The sequence below is a fragment of the Sus scrofa genome, chromosome 14 (assembly GCF_000003025.6).
Source record: "Sus scrofa isolate TJ Tabasco breed Duroc chromosome 14, Sscrofa11.1, whole genome shotgun sequence".
Classification (NCBI taxonomy): domain Eukaryota; kingdom Metazoa; phylum Chordata; class Mammalia; order Artiodactyla; family Suidae; genus Sus; species Sus scrofa.
This window is the reverse complement of record NC_010456.5, coordinates 57,767,394-57,782,308: the sequence shown is the minus strand read 5'-3', so window position 1 is coordinate 57,782,308 and position 14,915 is coordinate 57,767,394. Positions and strand designations below refer to the sequence as shown.

The 14,915-nt window shown below is 46.3% G+C and overlaps 1 protein-coding gene across 1 annotated transcript in view; it reads right to left on the bottom strand.

Annotated features, from left to right (window-relative positions):
* Nucleotides 1-14,915, bottom strand: part of PCNX2 (pecanex homolog 2 (Drosophila)) — a 294,055-nt gene that overhangs the window by 17,552 nt on the left and 261,588 nt on the right. Inside the window, 2 exon segments of the mRNA XM_021074292.1 lie at nucleotides 13,386-13,407; nucleotides 13,410-13,497. Coding sequence (XP_020929951.1) covers nucleotides 13,386-13,407; nucleotides 13,410-13,497 — 110 coding nt within the window.

Here is a 14,915-nt window from a genome sequence, read left to right as displayed (position 1 = left end):
GGCCATGATCTTGGATCTGGCCTTAATGAATCTTGGGATTCAGGTGGCAAGCACTCTAATGCTGAGATGGCTTCTGTAGGACTGCCAGCAGATTCTCCGGAACGACTGATGTTCCTCTGAGTTCATTTCCAAGCAGGCCCGTATCCTGTGTTCACAGATGGGCCTCGTGAAGAGCCTTCTGCTGTGGTGCATTGCCATGAACCGAGAGCTTGGGGAACATATGCAAACGATTAAGTGTGATTTGTAGGCCGGGCATCCCAGGCTTACTGATCAGTAATGGAGATGCTTAGAGGGTATGTGCTTGTTTATCCCAGCCAGTCTTCGAGCTCAGAGAGCGGCTCCACCTCAGGATGGCAGCCTGCCTCACACGTGCTTTATTCCTCTGTGAAATCCCGTAGCTACGCGCTGGGAACACGCTGAATCCCATCGCTCCCGGTCACACTCTCCTGCCAGAGTTCCTCAAACAAAAACCCCAGTCCGGGTGACTAGCACCAGCTCTGAGGAACTAGAAGTGAGACAGAAAGAAGCACGTTGCCTTCCCTTTTCCTGGTGGTTTGCGCGTTCCTAAGTGTTTTCTGTTCCATCAGCTCAGTGCATGCTCATGGATGCTGGTACACGATCTATTATTATGACCCTTTCGAACAAGAGGAAAGGAGCCAGAAAGATGTGAGAAAAAGGAGGAGACAGGTGGGAACAAATAAGCAGCATCTCGTGTCACACCGAAGGAGCATGCCTCCTGGCCCCCACCCTCTCCAGGAAACACAGTTTCTTTAAAAATGTGTAACTGGCATCATCTTAATTCTCAAAGACCAGCTCAGAGATTTTTGTGAGAATACACTCATCTCTTCAAAGGCTTTGGTTGAGCCCACAGTAAAAATATGATGAGCTTGAACTCAAGTTATGAACTTGAACTCGAGCTCCTATAACCTTGAACTCCCCTCCCCTCACCCTCTTAAGGTGGGTTACCAGCCATTTTCCAGTGTTTCACTTGGTGTTTATACTCAGCACACATCCTGCCTGAATTGATAGTATATGAAAAATTCTTTCACATACTCTTTACCCAGGAGGTCACCCCAGTGGTTCCAGAATCAAACCGACCCCTGGTTTGGACCCCAGGCATCCTGGTAAAGAATACCGGGAAAGAAAGCAATGGTGTCCTTCAAGTGGCTCCAAGGCCCTTTAATTGGCTTAAGAGCCCAAGGGCCGCATGGAGAGGCAGCAGATGGACCAGCAGAGCCAGGGGGATGGGGGCCAGAAGCTCCAATCCTGAGCTTGAACCCTGGCCGTGATACTTGTGGGTGTTTGGGCAAGTCTCCCATCCTTGCGGTCATTGATTCTGTGTCCATCTTTAGGCTCAAGTGCATCCAGGGGTGGAGGCTGGGGGCAGGGCTTCCTAGGAATCCCTTTACATGGGGGACCGAGGGCACAGGTGTGGTCTGAGGATAATGGGCACGTGTCAGTGTGAGGAGGGGACAGACACCCCAGTGTCCAGCATCCATGGTCCTCTGGAACCTATGCTTGATTTTGAAAGGCAACACATTCAAGGGCCTGGAGCACCAAAGGGGTGACCATTCCTAGAGGAAAGGGCCCCAAGCCTGCAGGACAGGGCAAGGTGCCACCCCAGACAATGGAGTGGCCCTGAGCACAGGCCACAGGGAGCTTTGAGTGCCAGATGCAGACGTCAGCACCCGCCAGCCCAGGACAGTCAACAAAGGGAGCTTAAACAGGTGAGGAGGAAGAGGCAGGTGCCACGGAGTAACTCAGCCACGCAGACAGGACCATCTGAAGAATTCCCAGGGGGCAGATGGGACTGAGGGTGGCCCAGTGTGGCAGTCAGGGGCAGGGGTCTGGGCAGGGCGCGGCTGTGTCCAAACACTGCACAGATCCCTGCTCTGTGCTTCAATTTTTCCAGCTGTGAAATGGCGCCAGTGACAGCACCTACCGCCTCCTCTCTTGTGCCTTGAGAGGGGACAAAACGTGTCGACTTGTGTCAAGCACTTAGCATGGTCCCCAGGCACAGTGGGGACATCATCCATGTCCTCTGTGATCATTATCCCGATGGTCACTGAGCCGGCACACCCAGGCAACACGGGCTTCGGATAGAAACCAAATCCAAATCTCAGAATCTCAGAGAACCACTGGAAAGCGATCACATTGGATAAAGGATCTCAGCGGTATGGTTCCAAACAAACCCCACAAAAACTGAGAAATAATCATTCCCAAGCGAGAAATGGGTAAACGGTAAGATCTGATGAAAGGCTTTTTAAAAGTACATTTCGCCTCTGGGTGTTTTAGTATTCAGCAGTTCTTTGCTTCTAGGCCTCCGAATCAATGCGATCAACAGCTATTATCTAGTGAAAGATGCTTCCTGAGGCTGGCCTGAAGACCGGCAGTAGGCTGGCTGTGGGAAGAAACAGATCTCCTGGCAGGTATTCAAATTCACAAATAGATTTCCGGGAATTTCCGCTGTGACCCAGCAAATGAAGGATCCAGTGTTGTCTCTGTGGTGGCTCAGGGCACTGCTAAGACTCGGGTTTGATCCCTGGGCCCTGTGCAGTGGGTTAAGGATCCAGCATCACCACACCTGTGGCATAGGGCACAGCTGTGGTGCCGGTGGCAGCTGTGGCTTGGATTCCATCCTTGGCCCCGGAACTTCCACAGGCCATGAATGCGCCCACACAAACAAACAAAAAATAAGATTTCCAGACCCAGCTCCTTCCAGAGAGTCTAAGCTGGTGCTCTGTGATGGGCCTGGGGTCTGACCAAGCTGCCCGGGTGATGCTGAGATGCAAAGAGGTTTGGGATTTAAACCTGGATGTGTCCTTAAGATGCCCAGACATCTCAGAGAAGCGAGGGAGAGGGAGCCGGGCGTGGAGCCCATGCACAGACCTTCCCGCACCATGGGGTTCTGACCACTTCTGTCTGATGTCTTCTTTCTCTTTCCTGAAGCCCTGGCGGTGTTCGCTGTTACTCTCACTCTCAGTGAGCAGGTTTACAGCTATCACTTCACATCCTTCTGGTGCCTTGCTTATCTTTGTCTGTCTCATTTAGGTCGTCTTCTGGGGTTTTGTCTGCTTCTTTCATTTGAAAGGTATTCCTTTGTCTCATGTTGCTTCTCCATGGTTTTTTCCCCCATGTTTTTTTTTTTTTTTAAGATTTTTAAAATTGAAATATAGTTGATTTACAATATTGTGTTAGTTTCAGGTGCACAGCAAAGTGATTCAGTTATACATATTCATACACACACACATATATATATTTTTTTTTTTTCAGATTCATTTCTTTCTTTTTTTTAGGGCTGCACCTGGGGCAAATGGAAGATCTCAGGCGAGGGGTTGAATCAGAGCTGTAGCTGCCAGTCTACGCCACAGCCACAGCAACAGCAACACGGGATCCGAGCTGCATCTGTGACCTACACCACAGCTCGTGGCAATGCCGGATCCTTAACCAACAGAGCAAGGCCAGGGATCAAACCTGAATCCTCAGGGATACTAGTCGGGTTTGTTTCCCCTGAGCCAGGATGGGAACTCCTGTCTATTTCTCTTCCAGATTCTGATTTCTGAGTTTCTAGCTCCACTCTGTCAAGCCATCCCTGATCCTGCCTGCAAGGTGCTCCAGTAGGATGACTGGTCCTGGTTTGGGGCCTCACCTCCAAGAGAAGTTCAGAAGGAGAAATTGAGATGATGGACTATTTTCTGGAGAAAATTATTTTCCTCTGTCCACTGTGGGTGAGAGGGTGGAAAAATGGCACATGTGACCACAGACTGACAGTGATCTCCTGCCACAAGGCCAGGGCTCTCAGCCTCTGACACAGGACCTCTAGGGATGGATTATTTCTCTATCATTTTTCGCCTTCCATTTATCTTGAAATTTTCTATTCTCTTAGAAGCCTAGTTACTCCAAGAAAGTAAGAATTCTCCTTCAAGCAAACACGTTGCTGCTGTAAAGTGCAACTGTCTTCTCACCTTTTATCTCTATCAGTGGACCATTGGCCAGGATCCACTCATCACCTCTCATGTACCTGAAGACGTCTTTTAGCCTCTGGAGTCAGTGAAACTATTTTGACTTCTTACTAAAAACTCTCTATAGGAGTTCCCGTCGTGGCGCAGTGGTTAACGAATCCGACTAGGAACCATGAGGTTGCGGGTTCGGTCCCTGCCCTTGCTCAGTGGGTTAACGATCCGGCGTTGCCGTGAGCTGTGGTGTAGGTTGCAGACGCGGCTCGGATCCCACGTTGCTGTGGCTCTGGCGTAGGCCGGTGGCTACAGCTCCGATTCGACCCCTAGCCTGGGAACCTCCATATGCCGCGGGATCGGCCCAAGAAATAGCAACAACAACAACAGCAACAACAACAAAAAAAAAAACTCTCTATAGGAGTTCCCTGATGGCTCAGAGGATTAAGGATCCAGCATTGTCACTGCTGTGACTTGAGTCACTGCTGCAGTGAGTGTGTGTGTGGGGGTGATCCCTGGCCTGGGAACTTCTGCGTGCCACAGGAATGGCCCAAAATTTTTTAAAAATTTCAAATAAAGGAGTTCCCATTGTGGCTCAGCGGGTTACAAATCTGACTAATATCCATGAGGACATGGGTTCGATACCTGGCCTCACTCAGTGGGTTAAGGATCCGGTGTTGCCATTGCTGTGAGTTGTGGTGTAGGTGACAGACGTGGCTCTGATCCTGTGTTGTTGTGGCTGTGGCATAGGCCTGTGGCTGCAGCTCTGATTTGACCCCTAGCCTGGGAACTTCCATATGCCACAGATATGGCCCTAAAAATATTTTTCAAATAAAATCAAACATCCCTATACATTTGCCTGCCTTTCTTCAGGAGGAGACACAGTTCTATAAAAGAGACATGCCCCAAACTCCAAATTTAAAAAATGATCAGTGTTGGCTTGTCATGTCCTTATTAATTCATTCTATCTCCAAAATGTGGACATTTTAAAGACATTTATATATTCATACTCTTTGGCTCACTTGCATTCAGCTTATCACTTAAGATGATTCTCAACTTACTAATCCTCTCCAATTTTTCAGGCACATATTTTTCTTCCTTGAGGGTAGTCTATGGAAACCACTATTGTAAAGTCAAAATACTTCCCCAACAACCCCACTCAGTGAAGCAGGGTTTGTGACTTAGGCTAGGCTGCTGTATAAGACTTACCAGCAGTGTCGATGTCATAAAATCATCTCTTACTCTTGAAATAAATGGGAATGACTTGTCGGGTCTCATAAAGTACACCTAAGGGCATACTCCTGAGTTCAAATTATACAAAATAAAGTAAACACCCACACACATACCCACGCGGACCATGAGCCACTTCTACTCGCAACATAAAGATGACCAGGTTGAATAAAAGATTAGCAAAAGTTAAAAATAAAAAAATAAAATATTAGCAAAGTGAATCCATCAGTGCCTGGATGGCAGATGTCACAACCAAGTAGAAAATTGTAAGGATGTCATTTCCGAATTGTAAGGATGTTTCAATACAGAAATCTGCGAATGTAACCTGGATTACATGAATAGATTGAAGAAGACTATCATCTGAGAGTGAGCCCTCACCCCTTAAAAGAATTCAACATCCTTTTTTGTTTTTTTCTTTTTAGAACCAAACCCGGGGCATATGGAGGTTCCCAGGCTAGGGGTTAAATCGGAGCTGCAGCTGCCGGCCTACACCACAGCCATGGCAATGTGGGATCCTGGTCACGTCTATGACCTACACCAAAGCTCATACCAACACTGGATCCTTAACCTCCTGAGCAGGGCCAGGGATCAAACCCACATCCTCATGGATACTAGTCAGGTTCGTTTCTGCTGCACCACAGTGGGAACTCCTCAATGCCGTTTCCTGATAAAAAAGCTTAACAGGAAAAGAAGGAAATGCCTAACTTGACCAAAATGGTCTAATAGAAACCTAAAACAACGCTTATCTTTTGGTGCTAAAATAGGATACTTGTTCCCATTAATGTCTGAATTAATGTGGGGATGCTGTGGCAGACAGAATGATGGCCCCTCAAAGAGGTCCATGTCTTCATCTCTGGAACCTGTGGCTGTGTTACCTTACACAGCATGAGGAATTTTGCAGATGGGAGGGAACTGAGAATTTTGAGATGAGGAGCTATTCCTGGCTCATCTGGGAGACCCCACTATAGTCACAAGAGTCCTCATGAGTAAAAGGAGGAGGGGGAAGAGGCAGAGTTTGTCAGAGGGGGATTGGAGGGTGTCACACTACTGGCCAGGAGTGGGGAGGCAGAGGCCACGGAGATGCAGGCAGCCTCTAGAACAGGAGATGGGTTCTCTTCTCAGCGCCTGCAGAAGGAACGCAGCCCCACAAACATCTTTATTTTAACCTAGTCAAATCCATTTTGAACTTCTAAGCACCAGGACGGTAAGATAAAAGATTAGCAAATTTATGTAGCTGCAAGCCACCAACCTTGTGGTCGTTCGTGACAGCAGCAATTGGACACTAACAGCTGCCTACCTCCAATATCAGACTGGAAGTCACAGCCAAGGTGCCAGCAAAAAGAACTGAGTTATCAATGTAGGAAAGAAAAGGGCAAAATTGTCATTATTTTTGGCTATGTCTTTCCGGCAGATGATCAGATAGAATTAACTGAAATAATACGTTGATAACAGAGTTCAGCTGAGGTGCCCAGAACGAGATGGACATAAAACACAAACAAGAATCTAAATGCCAGAGTTTCTAGGAGCTCTGCTATAAATCACCAGAAATAGAAATCATCCTGGTGACCTTGAATGGTGAATGGATGAGTAAAACATGGTACATCAATAGTACTCAGCAATAAAAATGAACAAATTATTGATACATCCAACAAGAAGGACATATTACTACATCCAAACGTATTGAGAGAGAGAAACCAGACTCAGAGTGCTATGGACGATATCATTACACTTATATGACATCCTGGAAAAGGCTAAACTGTAGGCTGGAGACCAGATCGATGGTTTCCAGAGTTGAAGTGTGGGTTGGGAGGCATGGCCTTGGGGTATTCACTTAGGAGGATGGAAACCTTCCGTAACTTGACTGTACTGGGAGTTCCATAGTTCTCTGCCTTTGTCAAAGCTCACAGATGTCTATCTCAAAAACTGAATTTTACTGTAGGTAAATTTTAAAAGCAAAAATAATTAAATCATGAATCAAACCGCCACAAAAAAAACAACTTTCCTGTACACCAGTGTAACCTATTAGAAAATGTGACAGAGGCGTTCCATTCATGGTGCAGCAGAAACAAATCTGACTAGGAACCATGAGGTTGTGGGTTTGATCCCTGGCCTCACTCAGTGGGTTAAGGATCTGGTGCTGATGTGAGCTGTGGTGTCAGTCGCAGATGTGGCTCGGATCCTGTCTTGCTGTGGCTGTGGTGTAGGCCGGTGGCTACAGCTCTGATTTGACCCCCTAGTCTGGGAACCTCCAAATGCTGCGGGTGTGGCCCTAAAAAGCAAGAACGAAAAAAAAGAAAAAGAAAGAAAGAAAATGTAACAGGAAAAAAGATCCCATTCATAACCACAATAAAACTATAAAATAGAAAGAACTCCATTAAGGATTGCAAGTCTCAAAAAAAAAAAAAAAAAAAAAAAGGTGAACTGTTACCAAAAGACATTTTCAAAGCAGAATGATGACAAAGAAACATCATACTGTTGACTAATGTCCATTTTCCTCTCCAGTGAATCTGCCAATTGAATACGACCTCAATCAAAATTCCAACCGAGGTTTTTATAAAATGTGACTCCACCTTTTACCTGAAGAGAAAACGAGCAGGAGCAGCAGCCCCACCACCAAACGGGAAGCAGGCTCCTCAGATACTAAAACAATGTGACTCCAGTCAACCAAACGGTATGGTTTTGTGGTAAGAACAGACAAATGGGTCACTTCAACAGAAGCAGAAATCCAGAAGCATATTACTTAGGTACTAGGGAAATGCGGTGAGTGGCAAAAGTGGTATTTCAAGTTAGTGGTGAGTTTAACCAACTGCTAACTAACAAATGACAAGCTACTTGGCAGACAGGGCTGGACTATCAGCTCTCCACTTGGGAAAAAGTTGGACCCCTCGCCCCCATTACGTATGAAAACACATTCCAGGGGAGTTCCCGTCGTGGTGCAGTAGTTAACGAATCCAACTAAGAACCATGAGGTTGCGGGTTCGATCCCTGGCCTTGCTCAGTGGGTTAAGGATCTGGTGTTGCCGTGAGCTGTGGTGTAGGTTGCAAACACGGCTCAGATCCATCATTGCTGTGGCTCTGGCATAGGTCAGTGGCTACAGCTCCGATTTGACCCCTAGCCTGGGAACCTCCGTATGCCATGGGAGCGGCCCAAGAAATGGCAAAAAGACAAAAAAAAAGAAAGAAAAAGAAAACACATTCCATGTGGGTTTGCTGGGAGCCAGGGCTGAGGGCCTCACTCTTCAGCACACCCTACGGGGCGGGCCAAAGAGGCGGGCCAGGACCATATCTCAGGGTGACGACTGCTGTGAACCTCCTTGCAGGGTGAAGTGACACTTCTCTCTGCTGTAGGATGGCTGGAACCCCGAGCTCAGGGGTCCTCTCCAGAAATGGAGACAGGGTGCTGGACACACCCCCATGGGCCTTGGAACTGATACACATACTCTGGTTCTGTGCTGTGAGGAAAAGTCCTTTGTCTCAGACCCAGGAGTGTTGTAGCCTCTGCCAGAACCATGAAACAGTCACAAGGCAGCTAATTAGCTGATAAATAAAGTTTGACCCTAAGACCTGACAGGATTCAAAAACTCCTACTACTGTACAGCACAGGGAACTCTATCCAATCTCTTGGGATAGAGCATGATGGAAGATGATATGAGAAAAAGAATATATATATATACATACATATATATATATATACATATATATATATACACACAATGACTGGGTCACTGTGCTGTACAGCAGAAATGGACACAACACTGTAAATCAACAATACTTTAATTGAAAAGAAAAATAAAGACGAACAAACAGACAAACAAAAAAACCTGAATGGGAAAGGGAAGGTGTAGTTGTCTCAGAGGAAAACGGAGGCTGCCATTTTTATATCCAGGAGTTGCAACAACATTTTTAGGACAGAAACAAAATCCGAAAATTAGAATATAACATTTTTAGCAGTTGTCCTAAATAAAAATAAAGATAAGCACACCTTGATAGGAAGTACTAATTTTTTTGGCTGGGCCTGCGACTCATGGCTCCGCAGCGACCTGAGCCACAGCAGTGACAGCCCTGGATCCCCAACTACTAGGCCATCAGGGAAATTCTAACACCTATTAATATCTTAATATGAAAATAGCTCCTAAAAATCAGCAAGTACCTCCCAGGAAAGGGGTAAATCATATAAATAGGCAGGCAATCCAGTGAAAAGAATATGTGAGCAATTCCTATGTAAAAAAGAGTCTTAGCCTCACTATTAATCATGGAAATGCAAATTCAAATAAGAATGAGATAATTTTTCACCCATGAGACTAGAAAAACTTTAAAAGATTGAATATCGAGCATGAGTCAGGGGTTGGCAAAATACTCGTAGTGAGAAAGCAAACTGGGAGAGAGTTTTGGAGACCAGTTTGACTCTATAAAAACTGGAGTTCCCGTTGTGGCTCATTGGGTTAAGAACCTGACTAGTATCCATGGGGGTGGAAGTTTTAAATGTTTTTGAGCCCTGGAACTATTTTGCACAAGCAGCACCATTTACTGAACTCTAGCACAGGAAATATAGAACATAGCTGTTCAGTTGGCCAAGGTATGGACCCCGCTGAGCTTCCAGCTCCTCCTCGGCCTGTACCGCTCCCCGCCCCCACCACACACCCAACTAACTGAGCACTTCATGGACTTCAGACCCCAACCCCTGGCCCAAAGCAGCATGTAACATAACTTCCCTTCAGTAAGTCAAGGACTGAAATGTGAGTGCACTGTAGGATATTCCTGCGGCACGGGACCTTTCAGTGAAGTGAATCGGTCCCAGATAATCAAATCTTTCTCTAGAATACCAAGAGTATTACTCCCAGATTTATCTCATCACTTATGTGTGGAACAAGCAGAGCCAATGTGGAGTATGAGAAAGCGACACAAAGAAAATCCCCTCTAAATAATGTTGACAAGAGCAGCTGGTAAGCACGGTGCTTCATCAAGGAAAAAATAAATAAAGCAGACCTAGCAAGAAACACTTGGTCAGGAATATCTGCAAGTAACACAGAGAACAAGATCAAAGAGGTCTGAAAATATCGCAGAATGGGGTAGAAGGAGTGAAATCTTTGCAGCATTGCATTTCCAATTTGTAAAGAAAATTTGAAATTTATTTTAAAAAACACACAGGAGTTCCCATCGTGGCTCAGTGGTTAACAAACCCGACTAGCATCCATGAGGAGGTGGGTTCAATCCTGGCCTCGCTTAGTGGGTTAAGGATCCAGCATTGCTGTGAGCTATGGGGAAGGTCACAGATGCCGCTCGGATCCCGTGTTGCTGTGTATGCAGTGTAGGCTGACGGCTACAGCTCTGATTGGATCTCTAGCCTGGGAACCTCCATATGCTGCGGGTGTGGCCCTAAAAACACAAAAAGACAAAACACACACACACACGGAATTTCACATTGATCCAACCAAAGATTATCTGCTTGGAGGCTGTGAATGTCTGAAGACTCATTCTGTGACATGGAGTCCAGAATCCTCTGAAACCCTCTCAGAGAGTGAGCTCCCTATTTATAGCATTGCAGGAGCTGCATCAGGCTTCAGCCCAGGAAGGAGCGACTTTAAATAGTCATCAGTTCAGTCTGTGATGACCGCAAAGGGAGATAGATGCCTGGGTCCAGTAAGGAGGCTGAGTCAGGCGGGTGGGAAGAAAGGGGCTAGACGTCAGTCAGCTCCTCCCCAGAGTATTTCCCAACACAGAGACGACCACAGTACTTTCATCAGTGGGCACTGCTCACCCCTGAGAAAATCTTAACATTCTTTTTTTTTTTTTCAATTTTTTAAATCAATTTCTAGTTGATTTACAATGTTCTGTCAATTTCTGCTGTACAGCTAAGTGACCCAGTCATACATATATTCACAGTCTTTTTCTCAGATTATCTTCCATCATGGTCTATCCCAAATGATTGGATAGAGTTCCTGTGCTATACAGTAGGACCTCATTGCTTATCCACCCCAAATGCAATAGTTTGCACCTACTAACCCCAAACTCCCAGTCCATCCCACCCCGCCCCTCCTGGCAACTACATGTCTGTTCTCTATGTCTTTGAGTCTGTTTCTGTTGTGTAGATAGGTTCATCTGTGCCACATTTTAGATTCCTCAGATATAACGTTCCTCAGAAAACTCAATATAGAACTACCTTATGATCTGGCAATCACACTCCTGGGTATACAGCCAGACAAAGCTACAATTCAAAGAGATAATGAACCCCTATGTTCATGGCAGCACTATTCACAATAGCCAAGACATGGAAACAACTTCAATGCCCAACAACTGAGGAACGGATTAAGAAGATGTGGTATATACATAAAATGGAATACTACTCAGCCATAAAAGAATGAAAGAATGCCATTTGCAGCAACATGGATGGAACTAGAGATTCTCATACTAAATGAAGTGAGTCAGAAAGAGGTAAACAAATACTATATAAATCATACAATTTTGCAATGCAGGAGTTGAAAGAAGAGCTGTCATGAATTCTCACCACCTCGATTCTTACCTTTTCCCCTTAATGACTCAAGTCTTCTGCCTCCAGAGAGGGTGGACGGATGCCCAACCACACCACGTCACCCCCTACCAATTCACACACAAGTCATGGGTGACGCCTGTCCACGGCTTGCCACCTGCAATGACTCACATCCATTTCCCACTGGAAGGGTATTTGGAACACAGGCGACAAGTCTCCCTGGACCTGTTCACCCAACTGCCAGGGCTTGTGAGGGTGATCAAACAAGCATGCACGTGGGTTTTGCCCTTAGGAAGCTTGTCCTCCAACCTAATTACCACCAGACTCATTCAAGTCCAGTGTCAAAGGGACCCTTTTGGCAGAGCACCCTATCACCAATACAAGGCAGAGATCTTGAAGAAAGTCCAAGTTAAGGAGAAACCAGGGAGGGGAGGCTACCTAGAAGAGCTCTTTCTTTGTAAGTTTCTATACAAGTCTCAGCCTTGACCACACACTGATGCACCTGGAGAGCCCTCAAAACCCCTGAAGCATGGCCCCCTGCAGGACTTCTGCATGGGAAGTGGGGCTGGAGGGTGGGGGGAGAGCCTGGCATCCGGCTATTTACAAAGCCGTCAGGAGACTTTCATGTGCACTGATCAAGATGACCCTAACGGACAGGCAGAATTCAGAACAGCTGGTCCCCAGAGCTCAGTCCCAAAGGGGCAGTCTGCAAAGTGGGCACCCCCTGGGGCAACGAGGAGGTGGCTGGTGAACTTCAGGAGCCATTTCACCAGAGAAGGCAAACTGGCAGTGAGGTGGTGTGGGCGATGAGCACAATGTCATTTCAAATTCAAGGTCCCGCTTGTGAATAACAGACCTCAGGGACAGGGGGTGAAGGAGGTGAAAGAGTCAAGAGAGAATTTTTTTTTGGGGATTTTGAATATGTGTATTTGCAATTTGTCTTGATTTTTAATTTTTTCCAATTATTCTATGCAGCTTTTTTTTAATTTGTGTTATAGTTGATTTACAGTGTTGTGCCAATGTCTGCTATATAGCATAGTGACCGAGTTGTATATTATATATATGTATATGTACATTCTTTTTCTCATATTATCTTCCATCATGTTCTATCCCAAGAGACTGGTTATAGTTTCTTGTGCTCTCCAGCAGAACCCCATTGCTTATGCATTCTAAAATTGTTTCATTCTTTAAGAAAAGAAACTTGGGCGATTTACATGCAGAGGGGGAAAAACGGGCAAAAAAGAGAGTTTGAAAAAACGGGAGGAACACCATCTAATAATTAAAGCCCCACAGAGACAGGGCAGGTTAGGGGTCTGGACTAGGGCAAAGAAGAGTCGATTTTCTTTGTAAGGAAAAACAGGGGAAGGGAACTAACATTTTTTGAGTATCAATTCTGCTAAATACCAGGCTAGGAACTTCGTATGCATGATTTCATTTCATCTTTCCTGGAAAATTTGCAAGGGCTCCTGTGACAGAGAAGACCCTAGACCCAGAATTCCGGAGTTTTGACCCTGCCCTATTAATGCTATTTCCACATCTAAGACTTCAAAAGATCACCTAGTCAAAAAGTCTCCTTACATGCCCAACATGATTTATTAGGGAAAGAACTCTGAAAGAAGTAGAAGCAGTTCAACTTTAAAATGAAGAATATGACCGATGAAAATCTATCCAAAATATAAACTGCTGGCGCCTGAACCAGCTGTTACCCCAGGTACCTGATGGCCATGTTGTGGGCGCGGTGCCCAGGGCTCTTCTCCCCAGGATGCAGAGCGCAAAGGACAAGGTCACCAGAGGAGAGTCCTCATCACTGTCCAGGTTCTTCGAGGGCTGGAAGAGCAAGGATGCCAGTTCAGCTTTCAGCTGGGGTCCCGCACACCCCACCCCAGAGCCACAGAGCAGAAGTACAGGAGGCTTTCCACGTGTCAGCCATCTGGTGTCCAGCCCCACTAAAATGACCCCATTTAAGATTTTTCCCATTTCCAACCTCAAGGGAAACTACAGAGACAGTTTCCCTTGAGGTTGGAAATGGAAAACAATCTTCAGTGGGGAGCTATTTGAAAAAATACAAGGGCAACCCTGTAGCTCGCTGGCCTAATTCCCTGGAACTGTGAATACGGCATCAAGGGTGAGGAAGAGGGTCAGAGCTCACAGTCAGATGAACCCCCACCTTAACCCTGTCCAACCCCCATCTTCACCTCTCCGACCTCCACTTTAACTCTTCCGACAATCACCTTAATCTTGTCCAACATCCACATTAAGCCTGTCCAAACCCCACCGAAACCCTGTGCAAGGCAGGCAACAGGCTCTTCACAGGGATAGATGGGGAGGAATCAAATGCAAATGAGGGTTCCTGTTTCCTCCTCAACGAGGAGCCCACTGACCTGTCCATAAGTCCACAATCAACAAGTAAATGAAGGGGATGATCTAGAGCTTAAAAAGAGGAGCAGGGGGAGATGCAGATGGAACTGAAAGTCAAAACATCTTTTGCGAAAAACACCCAAAATGAGTTCATTGCTGTGAACCAGCTGTGGAAGGAGGAGCGCCGACGTGGGGGCAGCCAGGGAAATCAACAGATTCTTCGATTGATTTGACATCTCAGCCACCAGCAGAGGCTCAGCGTGGGAGACGGTCTCAGCCTGCAGTCATCTGGCTGAAGGTCCAGGAAGCAGATTCCGCCGCCCGTCCCCCTTCCCCACCCCTTGTTTTAAATCACTCACAAAAAGGTCAAGGACCTGGGCTAGTGTCATGATGTGGTGGACCCTCACAGGTCACACAACACACTTCATCAGCCACTGACGTGGCGCTTTTCAACCCGGAGCTCCCGACCCCTCCAGCAACATATCACGAGAAGCTTTCCAAACCCCGAGAAGCAGAGACAACTCCCTCTAGCTGTCTCCCTCCCTGCTGTCCTTCTCCTTGCCTGCCTCCTCCTCTTCCTTTTATACAATGTTATTGTCATTGGTTTCGTTTCTGAGAGGCTGCATTCATCTCCAGCAGTGTCCTCAACCCGTGGGCCACGACAGACACAACAAAACTACAGAAGTAGCTGGGACCATCTGATCACTAAATACAATGTGCTTGTTCACCACTCAGCATGTTCAGTAAATCCTCTACATCTCAGCACAAACCTACTCTGTACAGAAATCTCAAAAAACTACTCCACACAAAGAACAGTCCAGAGTTTTCAAGCCATGATTGAGGCTTGAAACTGCACTGACTCTGAGCACGGTAAACAGGAAAATATA